This window comes from Pectinophora gossypiella, chromosome 8 (genome assembly GCF_024362695.1).
Source record: "Pectinophora gossypiella chromosome 8, ilPecGoss1.1, whole genome shotgun sequence".
Taxonomy (NCBI): Eukaryota; Metazoa; Arthropoda; class Insecta; order Lepidoptera; family Gelechiidae; genus Pectinophora; species Pectinophora gossypiella.
The window spans coordinates 3892976-3917059 of NC_065411.1; the positions used below are offsets into that span (position 1 = coordinate 3892976).

The 24084-nt window shown below is 35.2% G+C and overlaps 2 protein-coding genes across 10 annotated transcripts in view; one reads left to right on the plus strand and one right to left on the minus strand.

The window, feature by feature from the left end:
* Positions 1–3154, plus strand: part of LOC126368897 (G protein-activated inward rectifier potassium channel 3-like) — a 39064-nt gene extending 35910 nt beyond the window's left edge. For all 7 annotated transcript variants that reach the window (XM_050013118.1, XM_050013121.1, XM_050013120.1 and 4 more), the window contains one exon: positions 1203–3154. In XM_050013118.1, the coding sequence (XP_049869075.1) occupies positions 1203–1486 (284 nt within the window). In that variant the 3' untranslated portion in view covers positions 1487–3154. The remainder of the gene's footprint in view (positions 1–1202) is intronic.
* LOC126368884 (G protein-activated inward rectifier potassium channel 3-like) overlaps positions 1862–24084 on the minus strand; it is a 76295-nt gene continuing 54072 nt past the window's right edge. For 2 of the 3 annotated variants that reach the window (XM_050013090.1, XM_050013092.1), the window contains 7 exons: positions 18373–18811; positions 17636–17815; positions 15987–16176; positions 14471–14595; positions 7028–7133; positions 6240–6630; positions 1862–4779 (listed from right to left, as the gene is read on the minus strand). In XM_050013090.1, coding sequence (XP_049869047.1) covers positions 4701–4779; positions 6240–6630; positions 7028–7133; positions 14471–14595; positions 15987–16176; positions 17636–17815; positions 18373–18811 — 1510 coding nt within the window. In that variant the 3' untranslated portion in view covers positions 1862–4700. Of the gene's footprint in view, positions 4780–6239; positions 6631–7027; positions 7134–14470; positions 14596–15986; positions 16177–17239; positions 17420–17635; positions 17816–18372; positions 18812–24084 lie in introns of all 3 variants that reach the window. The other variant, XM_050013091.1, reaches the window with a different exon arrangement.

Genomic DNA, 24084 nt, shown 5'->3' on the forward strand with positions numbered 1-24084 from the left:
TCAGCTCGCGACAACAAACACTTCAGAAACCCGTTCGTTACCATCGGCTTGGTCGCTGACTTCCGTCATTCAGCGCTTATCGCTATCGAGCTACTAGGATCGAATAAATCAAATAATCCTCTCAGAAGACGCCTTGAGTCGAGGTTCGCGCCTAACAGGGCACCTTCAGGCCTGTTGTCTTAAATTTTGTACCGGGTAACAGCCCAGCGCTCCCCATTTGTCCCGCCAAGTAGTTAATGCCATTCGGCAAATCTACAATAAGTGACGTCACAAAAAAAAACAGAATTGAGTGCCCACGCTTCACCTGACCTTAATGGTGGTGAACTGTATCGCCATCTGAATGGTACATCATTATGATCAAATAAACCATGTTTTTAATTTGGCTCATCATGACGTTCGTTTCAAATAAAATAAAAAGATTCTTGGTCTAATAAATCGACTTTTCTATATCATTTTCACAATAAATAAGTATCATATTTTTCTCCATAAATTAAAATATTAACTCAAGCATTACATTTATGCTTACTTAATTAAGCATGTTCGTTTTACCAATTTTCCTTTAATACTTTTCTTTTTGTGTCGAAAGTTTTGATGTAATGGTGTGTTGTGAATTGTGAACTTGTGAATGTAAATCCATGGTGAATGGCTGCTTTTGTGATGTCTATCTCTGCGAATTCTGATATTAAGTAGGTACTCGTTTGATACTTGATACTTCTATCTATGATATTAACTTTTAACATTGTAAGGCCCGGAAACCGCGACACATTGGATTTTAAATGATCCAATAAGTGTTCCGTTTTTTTCCTTTTTAGGTTCTGAATCCTAAAAAGCATCTGGGCCTTATGACCTTAAAGCTCAAGGCAAACAGAGGCGGTACCGGGAGATTTTCAGGACGCAAGTAGCAGGAATACGAACCGTACCGCGCCCGGCCCTGCTAAAAAGTTTTTTTTTTAATTATGATAATGTGACTTTGTATTTGAGCTCCCAAAACGTTCCTGGCCTGGTAATATCTCTGTGCGATTGAGTTTTATATCGTATGTCAATTAAAAAAATCTTAAATATTATTTTTTTATAAAGTTGGCATTACCAACTACATAAAAAAACTAATTAGATTCAGCAGTAAACTCAATCGTCATCATAAATAAATAACGACTGTTCAACCATCCACTATGCGTTATGACGTCATATCTTCCTGCTTTCAGGGTACATGGCTGTGGGCTCTCCGATAGCCGACGAGATTATCTACCGCAACACGCAGCCGTCCCAAACCTCACAGACCACCGGCTCTGTCCCTCCCTCGCCCCTCATTAGGCTCTCTGATAGACTCGTAGTCGACGCTATAAGAAGAGCGAGCCTCACACATAGACCCTCAATAGTCAAGTACCCCCCAGATTATTTCAACAAGGAAGAAGTGTCCTCCTCCTCCAGTGAAGATGAAACCAAGAAGAAGAAGAAACGGAAATCGAAAAATCTTGACGATGTTTAGTTGTAATTTAATTAGTTACGTATGTAACAAATCGTATTAATATGATAACTAAGTATTTTAACTGAATATAGCCGTATATTTTAAATTTAAGACTAGAATTAAGAATCTTCTGATTAACAGTATAATTTATTCAGATAATGTAATATTCCTAAAAGTAAGTTAAGATAAATTAAAATAGCCCGCCATTACTTAAAGCGCTATCTATTGTCGAGTAGCGGTTTTATTATGTTATAACAGTGAACAACAGAAGTTTTTGAAAATAATAATATTTTATTAAGTATTTATTCCATAATATTGTGAGGGCTTGTTAGAAAATCGAATCCCCAATTGAAATAAAGACAAGAAGAAAAAAAGGTAAAAATGAAAGTCTTCTGAAAAATTTATAAATACATTTTAATACCTCTTTTTTCTGATAAACCATCAGGAAAATACAAAGATTTAAATTGAACTAACCAATATGGCGGCGCCTGCACCGCTACAGGCCCCTGGGATCACTATTTGAATAGACGAAATAATACCACCAATTGAAAAAAGTCACTCAGATTATGAGAAAGATCTAAATATCTAACTTTTTAAAATAATAGTATTATCCACCTTATTAAAGAATATAAAAATAATGATAGGGACGAATTATGTTGAGAAATGTACTAAATACTAGTGCCAGTATAAAGTTACACATTATTTTTTTTGTAAAAATACCTAGTTTTTCGCTACCGGTACCGAAATGGAAAAAAATACTTGTTGGTTCTAATTATTAAGTATTGGAGATACTAATTTCGATTTCTTCGAATTTTATATGGATTATAAATTCGGTATCGGTACTTAAAAACTAAACTAAAACACTTTTACATATAATAATAAATTCGTTATGTGCCTATAACTTTATTAATTGGAAGCTAACATGAATAATTACGTAACAATCAACGTACTATAATTATATCACACATTTTGTTTTTATAATAAATAATCATTTAAAACAGACACTAATATAACTATTTGTACAAAATTTCCAAACAGAGCGCTTCACAATTTGAATGATATTCTTAAAAACTAAATTTTATTATTTTATAATATTATAATGTATAAAAAAGTAAAAACATAATGATTGCATACATAAATATACCTAATTAAGTATGTAGCTGAAAAATATATTGTTTTTTTTTATAAAATTAACCTAATTCTGGGTTAATTGTTAAAGAATCTGTAACATAATCTATATTATACATAATTATAATTATTTTTATTCTATAATTGTTTCAGAAGATCATTTTTTGTCAATCGCCCTATGTAGAAATAAGCAAAATTTAGGCACTTTTATAGCTACTTGTACATTCGCGAGTTACGTAGCTTGGTTACAGACTTTTAATAATACTTATTTCGTATTCGCACCATCTCTTGGTTGGATTTTATCCACAATAAGCGCATTAAATAGCCAATATAACTTATAACTATAAAATCGATCTATTGGTCTCACTTTTACTGGTTTTAAAATAGACAGGGGCCATTATTTTCCTATAGGAAATCGAACGAGTTTACGATGTCTGATTTCCTTTACAATTGTTCCATCGTTAGTTTGACTGTCGACAGATTAATATTTAATATCCTATAATCTATTTTTTTTTATACTTGATTCATTTTCATTCGATGATTCCCAACTCTATGCAATGTCAACGATGGAGCAGTGAGATAAAAGCGCCATTTTTGCTATAATTTTAGAAGTAAAAAATAGATAAAAAAATAGATTATAGGCCACCTACCACACGATCAGCGGAGGATATTCACTACGTTTTAGATATTAAAGCTTCTTGTTAACTACAAGCCTGCAGTGCCCGCGACTATTCACTAAACTAAATAAATACTTGGTCTAAACACACCCTGTGACATCGATGTTGTAAGTAGATGATAGTAGATATAATTAATATTCAAAAAACGCTGTTTATAGGTATTGGATATTAAACAAATTAAGCGGTAAAAAGAAGACAAGGAATGCTTTTTTTTGTACTAATACATGATAGGGAAGTATCTAGAAATATGTCCACAAAGACTTGGCACTATCTACCGTATTGAAACAAAAAACATAAAAGAACATGCTTTATCTTCTTTACCACTATAAATATACAAAATAGACCTTGAAACAACCTTGGTAATAAGAAAATAAGTAATAAAATCAGAATACAAAGAAATTTATGTTTTGGTACGACTCACTTGAACAAATTAAACTAAATTATAAGTACTAGGACTCCAAAAACAACTAGAACAGTCATTATAATATTGTTTTAGGAATAGGAAACTGTTTCTTTAAATATGACGTCACTTCTTTGATCAGACGACATTCACGAGTACTAAATACCTACTTACTTAAATTTTGGCATTTATAGGAGCACAAATTATTAACTTCAATACTTTGGAAAACACTACAATGAGATTACATTTTTACCTAAACAATTTACTAATTTATAGAAAAATATTTCTTTCACTTTTTAATTATAATAGCCATTTCTTGAAATTATCACATTTTTTGATGATAATATATAATTTAGTGATTATTCTCCTCCATATTTTTAAGTTTACAAATAATGACGTCATTAAAACAAGCACTAAATATGTTACCTATAGGATTTTGATCATAGTCGACCTCTTACGACGCTGACCAAAAAGCAACTTTATGTTACCATTTTAATTGTTTTGATTTATTATTCTGCCTATAACGGAAGACTTAATTCTATAACTCTACCTTAACATATAGAAATCCTAGGACTGACTAAAATTTCTAGAAATTGACAGGAGCTGTCATTTTGAACGAAAAAAAACGAATATCGAAAACAGAAATCGGATTTTGATTGTGATAGATGTTATAGTTACATAATAGGGTAGGTAACTAGTATACAAAATTTTACGTTTTATATAGTTCCAAAATAAACATAAATTGATAACCAAATAACCAAGAGTATTCTATATTTATGAAAGTAAATAAAAAATAACAGTCAATAGTCCTATTAGGCGTCAGAAAGGAGTTTGCATTCTAGTCTTTATCAAGTTGACTGAGTAAATAGTAGGTATTTATTTATTTATTACTTTTTGGCTAGCGTCTGAGTTCTACTGCGTTCTACTAGTCATCTACTTCCCGTACGTTCTCGAGGCTCTCGCTGGAGAAGCGCACGCGTTGCTTGAACGGCGCCGGCACGAGCAGGCGGTTGCAGTCGCGCAGTGGCTGTCAGGCGGGCTCGGCCTCCGCTGACGTCACCAGGATGGGGATGGGGGACTTCTCTTCTAGGTGTGCTTCGCTGGGGGATCTGTGGTGAAAAGAGTTTAGTCAGTTTTGTACCAGATTGCTATCAATCAGATCGGTACCACCTTGACAAGTTAGGTAAACGGATCCCATGAAAAGGGGATAGCGCTAGGGAGATGATGACTATTTCTAAGCCCAGCTGTTGGATCATTGCTCACGCGCACAATATATGAGCACCTTACAATTGATATAGCGCTTCTGATTCTACCTACTGTACGGATTAGCTACTATGAGCCATGTCAGGGCCTTTGGCGGCTCAATAATAACCTTGACACCAGAGTTGATGAGGTTGATAATTCACCTCACAACCCACACGATAGAAGAAGCTACTACGGCTGGCAATTAGACATGATGATATTATAACGAATAGAGAAAACACCACCGCAGTCTAAATTAATCGACATTCTCAACTGTCATCGTAAAAGACATTATCATGAGACTTAAGGTCGAAAGGATTTCCTCTACATAGCAAATGTATTCAAGTGGTGATGTACTCCAGACCAGCATTTACATCGCGTAAGATAAGTAACATAAACGTATCAATCACGACGCCAGTGATAGCATATCCAGATATATCTGGTAGCATAATATCGGTAAGTACCTACATTATTGTTTATTGATAAAACGTTGTAAGATTTGAAATGGCTTTAAATAGAATGACAGCTACTGGGTGATGCGTCTCCAATCTCGACCTATATCTGTGACTAAATGCTTGGATTCAGATTGCGGTAAGCAATCTAAGGGCCGTATCTCACTAGAGCATCGTGCGCAATGCATGCACCAAGGCACTTGAACACTTATAGGTTGCCCTTTAATAAGTTTGTGGGCAGTAGCTGGGCAGCATCTATAGCCATAAATACCCTGTGTGAACGGCGGTCCTGACGTCAAGACTATACGCAACTTTGTTGATTATTCATAATTGAAACGGGTTATTAGACTGAACGGATGAAATTACATAGGTAGGTAGATCCGTTATCCCTGTTGCAAGGTAAGGTGTCGTATGGCAATTTGCTATTTCATATAGGAACTTCTAAAGATAAAGAAGAGACTAAAGATAAAGAAGAAGGACTAATAGTGACAAAAGCTGGATACAAACATTGCAAGGCATGTGCCCCGCACGCCGTGTGTGTTATACGTGCGTACCACATGCCACGAATATGAAAGTATACACTCTTTCCGACTTTATAAAATACTTCCGATATGTCAACTTATATAACATCTAGATAAACAGAATGATCCAGTCTAAGTCTACTTCCGTGTCATCCTTGGTCATGTATTGGCAGCATATGAAATTAAGTAAACAAATCCTCGATTTTGAAAAACAAGTACCTGCCTGGAAGAGATTGATACCTTAGCAATAAGGCCGCCTGTTGTACTACCAATTTAATTATAATACTAATGTATTTTAATGTGATTCAAGTGCAATAAAGAGTCTTTGTATTGTATTGTATTGTAAGTACTCACTTCATAATTTTAAGATGATCATCAGCCTTATGGTCATGGCCATTGGCGACGTGGCCAACTCCATTCGGCGTTAGCCCGTGATGGGCCTTCTTCATACTAGCGTGACTGTGGCTCCTACGGATTTTGTGCTCTTCTTTCTCTTCTTTGTTTTCTCTTTCTCTCTCGTGGGGTCTCTCCAGTCCATTTTCGACTGCCAAATGGGTGTGGCTTCCGTTTCGGACTTTCTCATTGATGTGCTGGACGAAATTGTTCTGGGCCATGAGACGGTTCTCCCTCGCTCGAGCTTCAGGAATCTTGATCTCGATGTGCTCATCCAAAGACATGGAGTCCACGGAACTCAGGTCTAACGTGTCGTTGGAGAACGTCTTCGGGATTGTGCCGAGCATGCGATCTGCAAAGTAAGTTTTTAAATTATTGATTTACCTCTAAGTCAATCTAAGGCACCAAAAGCAAAATGCGAATGGTTTCTGGAGTTTTAGTGAGAGTAACTTTATTTCTTTGATCTTAGACCCATTTTACCATGATGAAAAGCTGATGGCCTGTCGGGTAGTGTCTTACAGCAGTAAAGATTAACCGCCTTACCAATAAAAAAAATAAACAAGCAGTGAACGTGTGTTTGTAAGTATTTGACAGCCAGGCAAAATTTTATCCAATTATCAAATAATTCGATTAAATTTTGCTTGGTTGTTTGCGGTAAGTGAATAGGTTATGGCACGATGGGTATTTTTAAAAGTATTTAGCACTTGTAATAGAAATATTGGTGTAGGTAAATCTGCAAATTATCTTACCAAGTTTCTGAGAGGTGGAGACCGTAGCACGAAGCTCATCTAGTTGTTTAGCGGAGCAGAGAGGGGTGTCCACTTCGTAGGTGTTGTTGAAGCACGTGTAGTCCACCTGGAAATAACATCATATTTTCACTTTAATAACTAATTTTATAACAGTCGAGCTATGGTATGGATTTAAAGAAAACTAAACAAGACGTTAGAAAGATGTAAAGAGGGAGAAGGTTGACATCATAATATGAGCACTTTATTCACCAAACGACGACATCTGCCGATAAATACAACTCAGCTTCTAATATTATTAATTATTTGTATTCAACAAGAAATCCAAGTGAATGGAAATACCAACCAATCCAATCCCATTTGGTGGATAGCCCAATGGAATTCTGGGCGACCTCGCTCCATTTTAGGCCTCGTCAATGCCTTCGGGTAAGTCTAGGGCCAAGAGCAAACCCATCAAAGGTAAAAAAAACTTCAGATTCAGGTCCCCGATTGGATTCGGCGATTTGGTATTTAATAAGTACACCCACATTCACGAGAAATGCATTTAAAAAATCGGACCTGTCAAATATTCAGGTTAGGTAAGCGGACCCTGTAAAAACGGGATAATGCTGAGGAGATGATGGTTTTTAACAAGTGCAGGTGAATTAAGTTCTGTTTTCAGTCGATGCAAACACCCAATGTATATATTGTGATTATACTATCTACTATTATGATTATAATGATTTTACATGTAATATGTTTGTATTTACGAAGAGTCTTCTTCAATGTTTCTTTGTGACAATGAAAGAACTGTTCGCGGCGGCCAAAGTTCAAGTCAATACTGCTGTTGATTTTCCTCAATAGAAATCTCAGTTGATGCATATCAGTTCCTGTATACACAATAGATAATAATAATCTGCATATAGGTTACAGCTTACTGGAACGAGTAATGATTACTGACTGTGGGCGTATCGCTTCCATCCGTAAACATACGCGTTCAACAACAAATGTGATTATTGTCCATAATCTTACGAGGAAAATGAAAAAGGATCACCGGGTCACGATTTTACCACGAAGTGATGGGTTTAGAAAAATAATTGCGCAAAAAGTGTACAATGTTGTGCATCCTTAATGGTTTATTTTTATTTTTGCTTTATTATTTGCACAAAGAATGAATAATGACGATGTTTTAACTTTATATATGGCAGTGATTGATTATTGAGTAATATTTAACAAAGGTTTAATTTAAAAACATTAAACTATTAAGTATTTTAGTTTAGTGATGTGAATATATTATATTTTGGATTCACAAAATGCCTTAAATCCGTAGATAGAATCTTCAAAAGGCTCATTTTTAAAACTGTTGCTACTTGTCCTATCATCTGTCCTATCCGGCCCGACCCTTCTCGCCCGGACATTGAAGGAAACAGACGTATTGCCGATTTAAATTTAAATTTTACTATTTCTTGCGTAAAGTAACTTGACATCTAACACAAAGTAAAAAGGTTGCATATCGTCTCTGTGCATCACGGAAGCGACCAGTGCAAGCGGCGCCCCTCACCTCCGCGAGTAAAAAAGACAACTGCAATAATTCGTCCTCATCGGTCGGACGCGCACAAGTTTGAAGATAAAGTGAATCATTCCACGTCCACAGTACACCCTAAGCGGTAAGATAAATCAAGTTTGTTTTGCTATAAATCGGAAATATGAATATCATGCGCTCCCCACCGTCTGTACTATCTGCCTCGAATCCAGATATTTCAAAAACATCAAGTGATGCGCCAGATGCGCCTAAAGATCAAAACGTTAACGTTTTACCAAGAAGCAGTTCAAAACGCTCCCGCTTGGATTCAGACGGAGAAGTCGATGATTTTCGAAGCTTCAAAGACGAACTAAAAGATATGTTTACTACTATGATGAATCAACAAAATTCTAGACTTGATAAACTGGAACAAAAAATATCTGATATAAAGACTCAAAATAGTTCAATCCAAAACACTAATTCAGATATCGATAAATCACTGGGAACACTGTCCCAACAGTTAAAAAAACTAGAAAAAAAGATTGACGGAATGGAAGAAGAAAGATCAGAAGTAAAAATCAAAATCGTCAACATGGAAAATAAAATTGAAGCACTAGAACGAAACTATAGAAAGACAAGCTTTGAAATCAGAGGAGTACCAATTAGACAGAAGGAATCCAAACAGGACCTTTATGAAATGATTAGAGGCATTTTAAACTTTTCAAACGCCAAGATTGATCTATCAGATATCCGAGATGTTTATCGCCTACGTACCCGAGATTCAACTAGAACTACGGTTGTTGCTGAAGTATCTAATACACTTCTGAAAGATAAGTTCCTAACGGCTATCAAAGCTTACAACAAAGAGAACAAGGAGACTCAAGTCAACTCTAGTCATCTGGGTTTAGATGGACCGCAAACTCCAATCTATATCTCGGATCACCTTACTATGAAATCCAAAAGGCTCCTCTATCTTGCTCGGGAAATGGCGAAAACAGAAAACTACCAATATTGCTGGACTGTGAATGGCAGAATCTTTCTGCGCAAAAAAGAAGGAGATCCCCATATTTTACTCAAGAACGAAGCTATGCTCCAATCACTAAAACAACAAGCTGAACCTGCACAATGACTGGTGATTGGTCTTAGATTTACTTACATGCAATACTCTTTTATTTCATTTTATAGCTTTATTATTTTAGAAAGTTACTATTGTTTTATAAAATATACACATCACACTGACACTCATACCTATCAACGCCTCAGTAAGCAAATAATATCATTCAAACACAATTATTCACACATGTGCCTCACCATACATTTTCAATCTCACACACTCACTCACACTTCTACCACACCTACGGGTAAACACTCCACATACACAAAAATTTGCTATCCTTGTCATGCCCACTGCGTTAAATTTACACAGAAATATAATCCTCCACCCAACATTAGGGTGCTAAAATCTCTAATAAAACATGGCTAACTTACAGGAGATAGTATCTGACATTGATAATACAATCAATGTCAATAATGCAGTGAGCATAGACAAGCCTGAGGATTGTAAATATCTTCTTAGCAAATCACAGCATCAACTCAATATTATACATCAAAACATAAGAAGTATCAACCGTAATTATGATAACTTTCTAGTACTCATGGAGCGATTGGATGTACCTCTGGATCTTATTGTTTTATCAGAATGTTGGCTTTCTGAAGGCTCCGAAATACCACTGTTGCCTGTTATATCAAATTTTACATCCCATTACACTAAAAAATACATTAACCAAAATGATGGAGTTGTTATTTATACTAACAATAATATACCATTTAAAGTAGTGGAGCCACAAACACCTGAACTCAATTGTATTATAGCAACTCTGCAAAAGGACTACGCTTTTATCTGTTTGTATAGACCGGATGCATTCAAGGAGACTTATGTCTTCCTAGAATCCCTTGAGTCGGTTCTATCACAATTGTCTCATTTCAAAAACATTGTACTGATTGGCGACATAAATATCGACATAAGAATCGACAATATAGATAGAAGATCAGACGCCTACCTTAATTTTATGTCCACTTACGGTTTGTTTCCCACTCCCTTAATACCCACACACGACAAAACATGTCTAGACCATATCTTTGTTAAGACGAAAATAGAGTCAAAAACTATTATCTGCAACACAACGATAACTGACCACGCATGCGTATTGATATCACTATCTTTAGACTCCTTACCGAAAATAATAAATAAACATATATCAACATGCATTAATTACGATGAGGCAATAAAGGAATTATTCCTCTTAAACTGGACAGAAATATTAACTAGTAGTGATGCCAACAAAGCCACGGAAACATTCCTAAACATCCTAAAAAACATAATTAACAAGCATTCAAAACAAATAAGGGTCTCACACAGGAAAAAAATAATTAAGCCGTGGATAACACCAGGCTTGATTAGATGCATGAGAAATCGCGACCGGCTACATCAGAAACTTAGAAAAGATACAAAAAATGAAATATTAAGGATAACATACCTAAGATACAGAAACACATGCAATAAGATTCTAAATAAACTTAAACGAAATTATGAAAGAAGACAAATCAACAAATACAAAAATGATATCAAGAAAAGATGGAACATAATTAAACAAGTCTGCAATATTAACACTACTTCTAGACAACCCACAGAACTCCTAAATTTAGATTCTAATCCTAAAACGTCACTAGACCAAGTAAATAACTATTTTATCAATGTAGGTAAAAATCTCGCGCAGGATATTCTAGACAGAACACATACATCAGAACAACAACTTGTAAATACAAACACCACTTTATCAACAGCCTCACAATCCTTTGTTCTGTTGAATACGGACGAAACCGAAGTTCTCACTACAATAAATTCGCTCAAATCTAGTAACGCAAGTGGCTGGGATGACATTCCGCAAACATTCCTTAAATCTGCCGCTCATGCACTAGCTCTTCCAATTTCTATTATTTGTAATATATCGTTTGCAACGGGTGTATTTCCACAGGCTTTTAAAAAGTCAGTAGTTATCCCAATATACAAGTCAGGGGACAGAGACGACATATCAAACTATAGACCTATCTCTTTACTACCATCTATTTCCAAAGTTTTTGAAAAACTATTAAATAACAGACTCAAAAAGTATTTAGAAAAATTCAATCTTTTATCGCCTACACAATTTGGTTTCAGAGAAAAAATGTCGACAACTGACGCTATTAATACCCTCACCTCTTATATAACCAGAAATACAGATGGAAAGAACAAATGTCTGAGTATATTTCTAGATCTAAGCAAAGCATTTGACACCGTCTCTGTCTCCTTACTCTTGAGAAAAATGGAATCAAAGGGAATACGGGGCATGCCCCTAGAATTATTTAAAGATTATCTTACATGTCGGACGCAATGTGTTAGACTTGAAAACCAGTATAGTTCAGATGATCACACTAAATATGGGGTGCCTCAAGGCAGCGTGTTGGGGCCAACACTATTCTTAATATATATAGACGAACTGTCACGGCTTAAAATAAAAGATACCCAGATTATTACTTTCGCCGATGATACTGTTATCACCTTTTCTGGTAAAACGTGGTCACTGGTAAACGAAAATGCAGAGGAAGGCTTTAAAGTGATTACTCGTTGGCTAGACCAGAACCTATTGACGTTGAATCACTCTAAAACCAAATATATCACCTTTGGTATACAATCTAACTCATTGCCTTCACCCGGAACCATTTGTATCAAAGCACATGTATGTAGCAATAACCAAAATTGCCATTGCAGACCTCTAGCTGAGGCTAAATCAATTAGGTATCTGGGGGTTATCCTAGACCAGCACCTGAATTGGAAGGAACACACAGCTGCTATTAGCGGACGTTTAAGAAAACTAATATTTATTTTTAAAAACCTGAGATATGTATGTGATCCTTCGTTACTAATAACTGTCTATTTTGCCTTGTCGCAATCAGTCTTAACTTATGGAATTTCAGCCTGGGGGGGTTGTTGCAAAACCATACTTAAAAAACTAGAGCGAGCCCAACGACAATTACTTAAAACGATGACGTTTAGACATCGAAAATTCCCGACTGAAGAATTGTATCGAAGTACCAAGGTACTAACGGTCAGACAGTTATTTATGAAGGCTGCTATACTTATTCAACACAAAAAAGCGCCTGACTACAGTTTTTCAAACCGCAGAAAAGATATAGTATACAAAAAACCTAAGAGTAGAACATCCTTTGCCCAACGATCACTTTCTTTCCTCGGCCCGCTTCTGTACAATAGGTTAAGTAGCCATATAACTCTAAGAGACAAAACATCCTACCAATGTAAAAAACTCCTCAATGGGTATTTCTTGTCACTGAACTATGACGACACCGAAAAACTTCTTATAATTCCTACATAAAACACACAAAACAACTAAATACTAGGTACTACACATGCACGTACCTACAGACCAACACACACACACACAACCTACCAAAATTTTCACCCTTACATTACCTCTGTCTACCCCACCGAGGATGTAGGTGTGATGTTATGGTATGCACACAAATACACTCATACGCGCAGTCACGCAGTTACACGTAACAAGTAGCAAACATGCTCCCATACACACACACACTCATATAAAAACGTTACACCAATCTAGCTAACATTACTTATATTTAAACAATATTATATCTTTCTATGTTATCCATTTCTTAGTACACTATATATCACAAAAACAATAGTAACAAAAGATTTATCCTTAGATTAGTTTTGTTTTATCTTAAAATTTTAAATATACTGTCTAGTTACTTTGCCTATTGAACTGTACAAGTCATACTCGAATCAAATGTAGGTAACGCGCTCGGGCGAGACACTACTCGCTGTAAAACAGCCAACAGCTAGTATAGCGGGTAGTACTCAATACACTCGGGGTTTTTATAGTAAAACTACCGACGTACGCAATAACCGTTACTATGTTATTAATGAGTACTTATAAACCATGTCATTAGTAATTGGATCACAATTGTAACATAAAGATACATTAATAAGTAAGTACTATTGATACGAGTCCATTAATATATCTAACAAATAAGGTAACATTTACTGTAAACCGTCATCTTTCTACTCAATAAAGTTTATTTTATTTTATTTATATTTTATTTATTTATTTATCAACTTAATCTATTAATATACAAATGATATATTGACGTGTGAGGTTATCAGGTCAACGCGGCGTACCATTCTTAAAGCATTCAATATAGGTATACAAAGTAGGTAAAACGTCCGCCTCTCTTGAAGGGTAACTATTTGCGTATTCAGAGAATAAATTTTCCACTGAACGCTGTGACAAGATAAATAAGGACAAACAAACAAGTAGATTACGTTCAAGTGAATGACCAACGGTTATGTTGTAATTAAATCAATATGCTAATTACGTTCACGTTTTCAAATAGTCTTACCGGCACAAGACTCAAGTCAATCTTTACTTTAAATGAAGAATATGAGGTGGACGATAAGAAAAGCACATGCACAATATATGCCATGATAATCTATTCTAAAGTAAAAATCAAATAGACAGATATCTTTACACATATGCACGATTAGCTGCGCAGGTCAGTCCAAAACATAGATTTGATCACGGTTGCTATACGTACTTATTAATCTTATATACCTCTACTGCGTCATTAAAAAGAAAATGCAATTTTCTTAATTTTAGACGAAATTAAAAATGCTTAGGTATCTGAAATACTTATGAAGAATCAAGAAGTACAAATAGATATATGTATTTCAGATATATATTTATTATCTCCCGTAATTTCGTTTCAATGGAGTAACTATATCGCGGTACGCACCTTACGTGAGTTCCTGTGGTTCAATGGATGACACTATTACTTTCGAATTTATAAAAAAAAAAAATATATCTACTGACCTCATATTCACCAGTATCCTTCCTGAAAGATACCATGGTCTCGAAGCGATGACCCCACAGGATCTCTGATGGTAGGAAACTGCTTCGCGCCTGCGTCGTCATGCCCGTCGACTCAATCACACCCTCTGGAAATTAAAATACTCATATTATTGCCTTGGAAATGACCTCAGGACAGAATATAACTTGATATAAGATTATCTTCTCTCTGGGTCTCCAATAACAAATAAAAAAACTGAACGTGCTAAGTATTAAAACTACTAAGTCACTCTTTGGTGAACATTTAATAAATTTTCGTTGAGTAGCGTTTTTCTGCATTCATGTCTGAAAATAATGGTCTAACTGTAATGATTTGATCTACAATAGTTAAGTATAAAAAACTTCCAAAATTCTTCCATTTGTCAAATACTAGAATATCATGAAATCAATTACAGAAGACGATTATATTGTTAAATCGAGAAATGACGCAAATCGGGGATTTAGTTCACTTGAAACCTTGCGGCGCATTCAGAGCACGTATTCTAATTCTGCTCTCAATTCTGTGTTAAGAGTACTAAGCTCGTAAATAGATCGGATTATGTGCAATTTCGTACTCTGTTTTGATTAATGCCAAGCCTGGGGCAAACGACCAACACGCTGTCAGGGAAGTGCCAAATACACTCGCTGTTTACAAATATACACATAACATGTTAGAATATAAATCCATGTAGAAGAAAAATATGCTAGTGTAGTGTATACGGTCATGAACGACGTCGACACCGGCGTCGTGAGTTGAAACTCTAAAAGCGAACTATAATTTAACACTTTTCTAGACGAAAACAAAAACTAGACGAAAGTTGACGATCAGTCGATGAACGGGCAGTAATGAAAGAAAATGACAAAGCTAATGGAATTATTACACTAAAACAAGGCGTGCGATGAAACTTCTCAGATGCTGCTATAGATAAAGTAATGAACAATGTAAACAGTTTACAAGGCTTGAAATGAATCATAATATTTTATTCCTCCATAAACCTTGTATTTATTCTTAAAATATGTGCCAAAGAAGATATCGTTTATTGTTTTCTTTTGCTTGTTTTTATCACGCGAACGTGATACAGCTGCTTATCGAAAGTAATATAAATATTTATTGGAATTTCAAAATTATTATACTAGTAAACATGAAATTTTGATGTTCATATCGTTGATAGAGATTTCGTAATCTTACTTATGTCTTGTCTACTCATAACGATTTATGTTTTATTTGAACAAACTCGCATTGTTATTGCTGCTACTAACTGATACATTTTATATTTTTGTTGTTGCAAATATTTCTGTTACTCGTACCCGATTTGGTTATTTTATAATTTTCGATGCGATTAAGTTCCTATATTCAACAACATTTTTTTTATACGACTATATCAGTCATATTCATTGCGTAGCAACTATAAAAACTTAAATAGAATCTTGATTGTCCATAAGTGTACTTTGATGACCCTATACTGAAAATAAACTATATTTGTTTTTCACTTCATCTTACCCAGCATGACTACGATCTCGAATCTCTCCCGCAGCATGTCAGAGGCAGACAGATTGTACAACGGGGACTTCTCATTGATCTTGTGCACTATAGTCATAGGCCATATGAACATCAATCTGTCTTCCTCTCCATCAGCCCCGACTTTCAACTCCTGCTGGTAGAACGGCAGCACCTCGCCTTCCCGGGTTGTCTAGTTTAGGAAAAATAAATCTTTTAGTCCTTGGTCTTTATTCTTTATTGTAAAAAATCTACTTTTCCAACTGTATAAGTCTATCCTTTTCTATGGTGCTTCCGTACTTTCAGGTTTTGAAAACGCTATAAAAATGAGTACATTTAAAATAAGTACAAAGGACACCGCGAATAAAAAGTTTTATCAACTTTAGACATAATTTACGTACAGTTGAAAAAGTAGAGTCAAAATCAAAATCATCAAAATCATGCAATGCTGGAGGGAAGATCAATCCCAAATGATTCGTGCTCGTATAAACTATTCCTATTTCATAATACAAAAAAAATCGTACTTAATTACTTTCAAATGAATTCACAAGTAGTAGTAACTATTATGATTTCAACTATCTAAAATAATCTAAATTCAATTTAGTTTACTTACATCAAAACTTCGATTTCAAAGTTAACGTTTGAAATGTCCGCATGTCTTTTTTGTATTATTTGATTATTACATTGATGGAATAGAATGTTATGATGTTAATCATGCATCACAACAAACAAAACATGCAACGTACAAATATTATATTGTAAATAGTATATTTGCGATCCTTTCAAGAGTGGTGCGCGCTACTTGAATTGGCTTTTCTATGAATCACCAGAATATAATTGTTTGATTGGTTCCAGAGCCCATTCTAAACAACGCAAAAAAGTAACATTTAGTAGCATGTATTAAAATGCCATTAGCTTTTAATGACCTTTGTATGTACTGCGGAAAACATACTGTTGTTATATTTATAACTTTGTCGTATTTGAAATGAGGTACAAAGTCAATTCAAATAGCAATAATATAATTTGCATTATTGGAGTGCAAATCACAATGCGAAAGCGGGTGTCTTAGTAAGGAAATAAGCAATACAAGCTAGAGACATCAGCCACACGGTGTCCATAGATGGGTCTAACAACATTGGTATAGCGTATATACAAAATGCTGGTTAGGCGTCGCATATTAAGTATAAACATCGATTGCACAAACACTACGTTAAAATGTTTTGAAAATCCAACCTATAACATACTTTGAGCGGTACCTTTTTCCGAATGATCTGGGCACGCACGTGTGCTTCCAGAATATGCGATTTGCGAATGTCCCCCACTCGGAATAGAAGGCAAAATTCTCCGTCTCTCAAACAGATAACCGCGTTGCGCGAGAACAGGAGAGTGGTGCACCGCTTTTTGGCGCGAGCCAGCTTCGCGAATATTAGACCCACCTTTGGACAAGAAAAAGGATGTTTTGAAATAAAATTCCAAAACTTTGGGAGTCGAAGTCTGACAAATAATGAGGCAACAGATGAGGGGCTGTTTCAGATTTCGAAACCCATAAAGTTAGAGAGTGGAGTCAGTGCTAACTCTAGTTAGACGTATCTATGCGTGCTGACTGAAATCCCCAATCACTAACCAGTTTCCTGTTTGATGTAATAATATACCTTGCGGCGGATAATCTGTGCTCTTATATGGGCTTCGACAATGTGGGATTTTCTCATGTCACCGACTCGAAACATCAGGCACAGTTGACCGTCGCGAAGGCAAATGACGGCGTTTCTCGAGTACAGCAGGGTTTGAGCTCGCTTTTTTGGTCTAGAGAGCTTTGCGAATACGATTCCCACCTAAAATTAGAATAACCTTCATTCTGTCTGACATGACAATTTGGGAACAATTTTGGTTACTTGTCTCATTAAGATTTTACACTGACTCTATGCGACAATGACGCTGAATATTCTAGAATGATCAATATATTTAGAACATAATAATTCAAGAGACTAGAGATTTTGCCACAGCTGCTCCTAAAAATCAATATGCTATAAAATTACAGCTTTAATTTCATAATTATTTTAAGAGAGCATTTGGTTCATAGAATTCGTTACGTTAATACGTTTGGCTGATAGCCAAGTTTATTTTAATAAGTATGATTATGATATTTGTATCGTAGTATCTTAGAAAGAGAGTCTTAAGATGGAGCCCAAAAAATACATTTGTTTCTTCTCAGTGAAGCTGTAATTTAAAGGCAGACGTTACGAGCAATAAAATGTGTAACGTAGTGTATCTTGCCATGACAATGTGTTTACCTAGCCACTTACTTTTTTATATGCTAGGTGCATATCGCGCAGTCAGTATCAAAAACGAGACAACACTTAAAGCAGGCAATAAAAGCAGGAAATCTTACCATGAAAGCTTGAATGAAGACACCGACAATGCTTTGGAGGCACATGACAAATATTGCTTCAGGGCACTCTTCGTTGGTAGTTCTTGAGCCGTACCCGATGGTGTGTTGGGTTTCCACGGAGAAGAGGAAACAACCAGTGAATGTGTTGACATTGTTGAGGCAAGGAATGAAGGTAGTATTGGCGGGAGGGGGGTTGAGGTCTCCGTGGGTGAAGATGATGAGCCACCAGATGAGTGCGAAGAGTAACCAAGAGAGGATGAAGGATAACGCGAACACCATTAACGTCCAGCGCCACTGGGCGTCTACGAGGGTGGTGAAGATGTCCTGGAGGTATCGGCGCCTGCGTTTGGCCACGTTCCATTGAACTACGTTACAGTCTCCGTGCTTGAAGATCACGCGTTTGCGCACGCGACGAGCGGCGTAGCGGGCTTGGCGGTATCTGAAACAGAAACAGATAAATATCAGTTGATAAACATTAGACGACAATTGGAATAAGAACGGTAAATAATTTTAACTGGTTTTTACATTTCAACAAAAATCAAGTTCAATAATAAGAAGTCAGAGCCATGGATTTATAGTTCGCATAACTAGGTTTCCCAATATACACATCTCTCCTCAATTTGACTCGATCGGTTATCCAAACTCTTATAGATAGGTGTAAGTACTTTCTTCCCATCAAAAATTCTAACAGTGAAATTAGCCGGTCATTGTTCGAACGTTTGAGTAAATACATTTATCAAATTCGAGTGGTATAAGTTCATGAACCCATATCAATTACGATGTTTGCATGAAAAATACTGATTTAAATCTAATCATCATTGTGGTCGTCAAGACAAAGTCAATAGAGAGCTTAGCATTTTCACAGGGTCCGCTTACCTAACCTGCAGATTGACAGGTACGATTATTACAGAAGCGACGAAAACCAGTCCAATACAGTTTAGGTCGCATACCTCCGAAACGCATTTTTCGGGAATGTAGTGGGTTTCCGATGTTTACGATGTTTTCCTTCACCGCTGAGCACGTTATGAGTGCTAGGTCAGTGATCTTATAAAAATATCGCGTATTTACTTTTAGCTGTACTATAATGTTGATTGCTAATGGTGTTATTTTTATAATGCAACAGAATATTCTACTTTTTGGAAAGTTTGAATAAATAGAAAGTTGTTTCCACGAAATCTTTCAAAGATTGCTTTGGCCTTTGGCTCAAAATCTGGACGGGATTTACGCGACGAATCTCTAAACTACGCAATAACAATAGCCTTGTTTGTTTTGAAATAAAATACCTATAAGTAGCGTAAAAAATTATAAAGTTCGACGTCATTCCATTCATTTCACATTATCAATATGAGCAAATATTTTCTTTCACCAAATGAATATAAACACACCACTGAACTTTTGCCCTTACTATAACATTCTACGGCTAATTAAAGTCATGTGTTTGTCATAGTCTGATTATAATTTTAGTAGCTTCGATATCAACATAAAATCTAAATAAATAACTAAACATTACATGTTTTGCGCATTATTTGAGAAATACTGTAAGTGTCTACCGCTTTGTCAATTTTCAATCAAATGTTCGAATAGAGTCCACATGTATAAGATTTGTACTGTAATATAAGTAATTAGAGAATTCCTGGAAAGCTATATTGGAAAAATCAAGAAAAGTTGAAAGTGTCAAAGGACAGGACAACAACAAAATGAAAATGCAAAAATTCAAATAGGGATGAAAGGTTTTTTGAATTTCGAAAGCCACAGCATAAATAATGGACAGATTATTAAGCACAGCACATGCACATGATGCCTGACGAAGCCTGGTTCCAAATTTTAAATGACAGACGGGAAAAAGACATAATTATGAGAGGGTCGCTTCACTATCCACACCATCTAACGATCGTCAGCTGAAATGCCAGACGTGCGGACGCTTTTGCCGCTCCCGTATTGGACTTTTCAGCCATACAAGACGTTGCCACAGAAACGCCGTATAAATCATCTGATCAAGATGTAAAGGTCTATGATGAAGCTCAGCAGCATTCAGAAGTGATTTGTTTACAAGTCATTTCAATTCAATACATTTGCCGTCTCACAACATTGGTCACATTGGTGATACGGGTACAATTAAGAAGCAATCATAGTCAAATTCATATTTATTGATTCAGTGGTAGATACATTCTGCAGGACGCGTCAATTGACTCTTTTTTTAAGTCTATTGTATTTGTGTCTTCTTTTTTTTTTATTTTTTTCCTATGTAACGTTTATTTCGATTTTGACAAATTTACTTCGGAACACATTAGCTGTATAGATAATATATACTAATTTACTATTTTTTAATTGCGTTTGTATTTTTTGTTAAACTTTTTATAAGCCTAAGAAAAAAATTTTTTTTTTTTGGTTAGCTGCTAGCCTAGCCCATGATGCGAAGCTTTTCCACAGCTTAAATACACTTTAGCAGTACCTATTCTGTTTGCTGTACTTTTATAGTAAGTACTTTGCACTGTCATAGTAATACTAAATTGTACTATTACCGTCTTACCAATAAAAAATAAACAAGTGATAAACGTGTGTATTATAAAAGACAGCCAAGCGAAATTGAATCTAAACATCAAGTTAGTGGGCTCTGTTTTCCGCATTTAGACTCTAAGATGGCCCATTATGCGTGCATCTAAATATCAAAAATACGAACTACTAATTTTCTTGGCTGTCAAATACTTAGGGATACACACGTTCACCGATTGTTTATTTTTTATTGGTAACGCTTCTAAAGGGATAGATACGTCATAAAGTGACAGTTATATTATGGTATCCATTTTGCAAAGCTTCAGTAATAATGGATATGGGTTAATGCTGTGGGTTTTAATACCACTCCGGTTTATCGCTTTCAAGTGATTTGCCCCATAAAGTAAGTAGCACCACTCACGTTATCAGCGGGATGCTTTTATATTAAAAAAGTCTTTATCTCTGTTACAGAGCTTTTTTCAATAAAAAATAGTAGTTAAATACTCAACGAAAAGCAAAAGCAAAATAATAAAAATCCGCACAAGACAAACTATTATTTTTGTGGTTGTATTGCCAACAGTTTTGTTGTTCAAAATATATATTATATAAACAATTGTTTAAAATGAGCGTTTTTTAACAAAAATATTTGTATAAAAATATTTTTCTTTAAATATTAAAACATGACCCTCCTTTTAGCTTCGCCGCAGTCGTGTAGTAAGGTAAAAAAACAATTACCCTATTAGCTTACCAAATCTCCTTAATTACCTATTTTATTTTTTTGGATACAGCGCATGAAATCTTTAAAAGTGACTAGAAACATCTGTTTTCCGGGTATTACAAAAACAATTGTTTATTATTTTATTTTTGTCGTTATTGTGCCAACGTTTTTTTTTCCGGAAGATATAAAAATACTTACGTGTTATGTAAATTGCTATAATCAATTTTCAAGAAACTTTTTTTAAAACACCTGTCTTGATTACTGGTCATAGATTGCAAACCTTTGATGATTAATAGTTACAACCAATTTATGATGAACATAATTGGGTAGTTTTCTAGATGAAAGATAAATAATGAAATATGATTAATACTAAATAAAGACAGATCTAAAGGTGACAAAAAAGTTTTCTTTTTTCTATTTAACTTATTTATATGTAATAACAAGTGTTACATTTTGTCACGTTTTTCTATCTTCTCTTCTTCTATCGAGTGGGTTTGTGAGGTGAATTACCAACCTCATCAACCCTGGTGTCAGGGTTATTAATGAGCCGCCAAAGTCCCCTATGTTTACGTTGGACGTTTTTCTATGACGTCACAGGTTTTTTTTTTATTTCTTTAGTCAAAACACGAAATAAATAAAAAAAAAATATTCGCTTTGAAGTAATGACAGATCTCATAATCATTATAAGGCCTATTTTTACTAAGTAAATACCTAAGCTTAAGCTAGAGGTATAAAATAGAGGTAAGTAAATATCTAGCAATATATTAAACTAATTTCTTTTAGCTCTGACATTTTCTGCACATTTTCCGTATTACAGCCATATATTAAAACTCAATTTAAGTAATTTCAAAGTATGCTAACGACTTATTGCATACTAATCGATTTGTTAGGTTTAATGAGTTATGGTTTACGTGTAACGACCCATAAATATTTAACATTTACTCACTGACGCAATATTAAAAGTTTTATAATGTGATCAGGAAAACCGCAAAACATGAAAATTGCGTGGCTTTATTGCATATTAGGAAATATAAATAATATTTTTATTTTATCGGTTTCCTTATAGAGAACGGTTAATTGTGTCTCTTAAGGGAAGTTATAAGGACTCTGCGGCTCAGTTTTACTTGTTGTTTGTATACTCCTTACTGCTTTAAAATCATCATCATCATCATTTCGTGCAAACCGTATCCGGTGACGCGACTCCTAAATATCTATCCCGGGTCGTCGCTTTAAAATACAATGGAAAGCACATAATATTTATCCTTACATAAAGCATAGACGAGCTTATCCGTAAGTGGGATTTCTTCCAGGTAACCTTAGACTACCTGAAACAAAACTCGTGGGCCTAATTATCCGACAGGAAATTTCTCTTGACATATCAACTCAGAATCATAGTCTGAATCACCCCCCTTAGTATTCGTTACGTTGTCACTAACACCCTGTATAGTCGTAAGCTTGTGTTTCGTTTTTGATTTTAGTTGTCGTAAATTACGAATATTATAATATTATATAAATTCATTCAATTTCCTAAAATTTTACTTTACTTATATAGTTTGTATCCAATTATTATTTAACTTCTAGCTTTAAGTTACCTCGAACACGTGTACGTGTTGTTTTTTTATTTGTTTAAAATTTTAATTTGAATGATGAAAATTTTAACTGTAATGGTATAACATACGGTCATTGTCCGTTGAATTTTATTCATGTAATTTTTATGTATATACCGATGGTGTATCTTAAATAAATAAATAAAAGAAAATTTTAACATTAAAGAGAATGCAACGTAAGTAAGAGTTCATGAACTCTGTTTATTTTTGTTGCTTAGCGATTGAAGAGTTGGAAAAAACTTGGCTGATAATGCTGAAACATATTCAAACGCGTCACAATTACAACATTCCTTTAGAGATACGAGTGAGAACGCTCAGCGCTCCCCATTTGTCCGGCCAAGTATTTAATACCATTTGCGGCAACTCCACAATAAAAAGTCACGTCAAAAAAATTATATCCACATCGACAGAGGTATTTCGATACAGGAAGTGTTTTAGCTCCATAAAAATACTTATATAATATTTTCTGGTATACCTAATGATTATGGTAGGGAATCATCGTGAGGAAACCCACATTCCCGAGAAATGTGAGTGTGACCTAACCTGTATTGGGCTGGTTTTCCCTTCGCGGGCTAGAAGGTCAGACAGGCAGTCGCTTCTGTAAAAAACCGGACCTGTCAAATCTTCAGGTTAGGTAAGCGGACCTTGTGAAAAACGGGATAATGCTAGAGATGATGATGATTATGATATGATTCAGCAGATATTAACGTCAACAGCTGATCCGAATGGTTGTTAACAGAACAATGACAAACAAACAGACTTTCAGGAATGCCAGCAATGAACAACTGGCTTATTGTTAAACAAAGCTAGTCATTATTGCCAATACGTAATTCTAAGAAAACCCGCGTTTTAACCTATCTGCTGCCAAATATTTGACCAACGGGCATGTTGCGT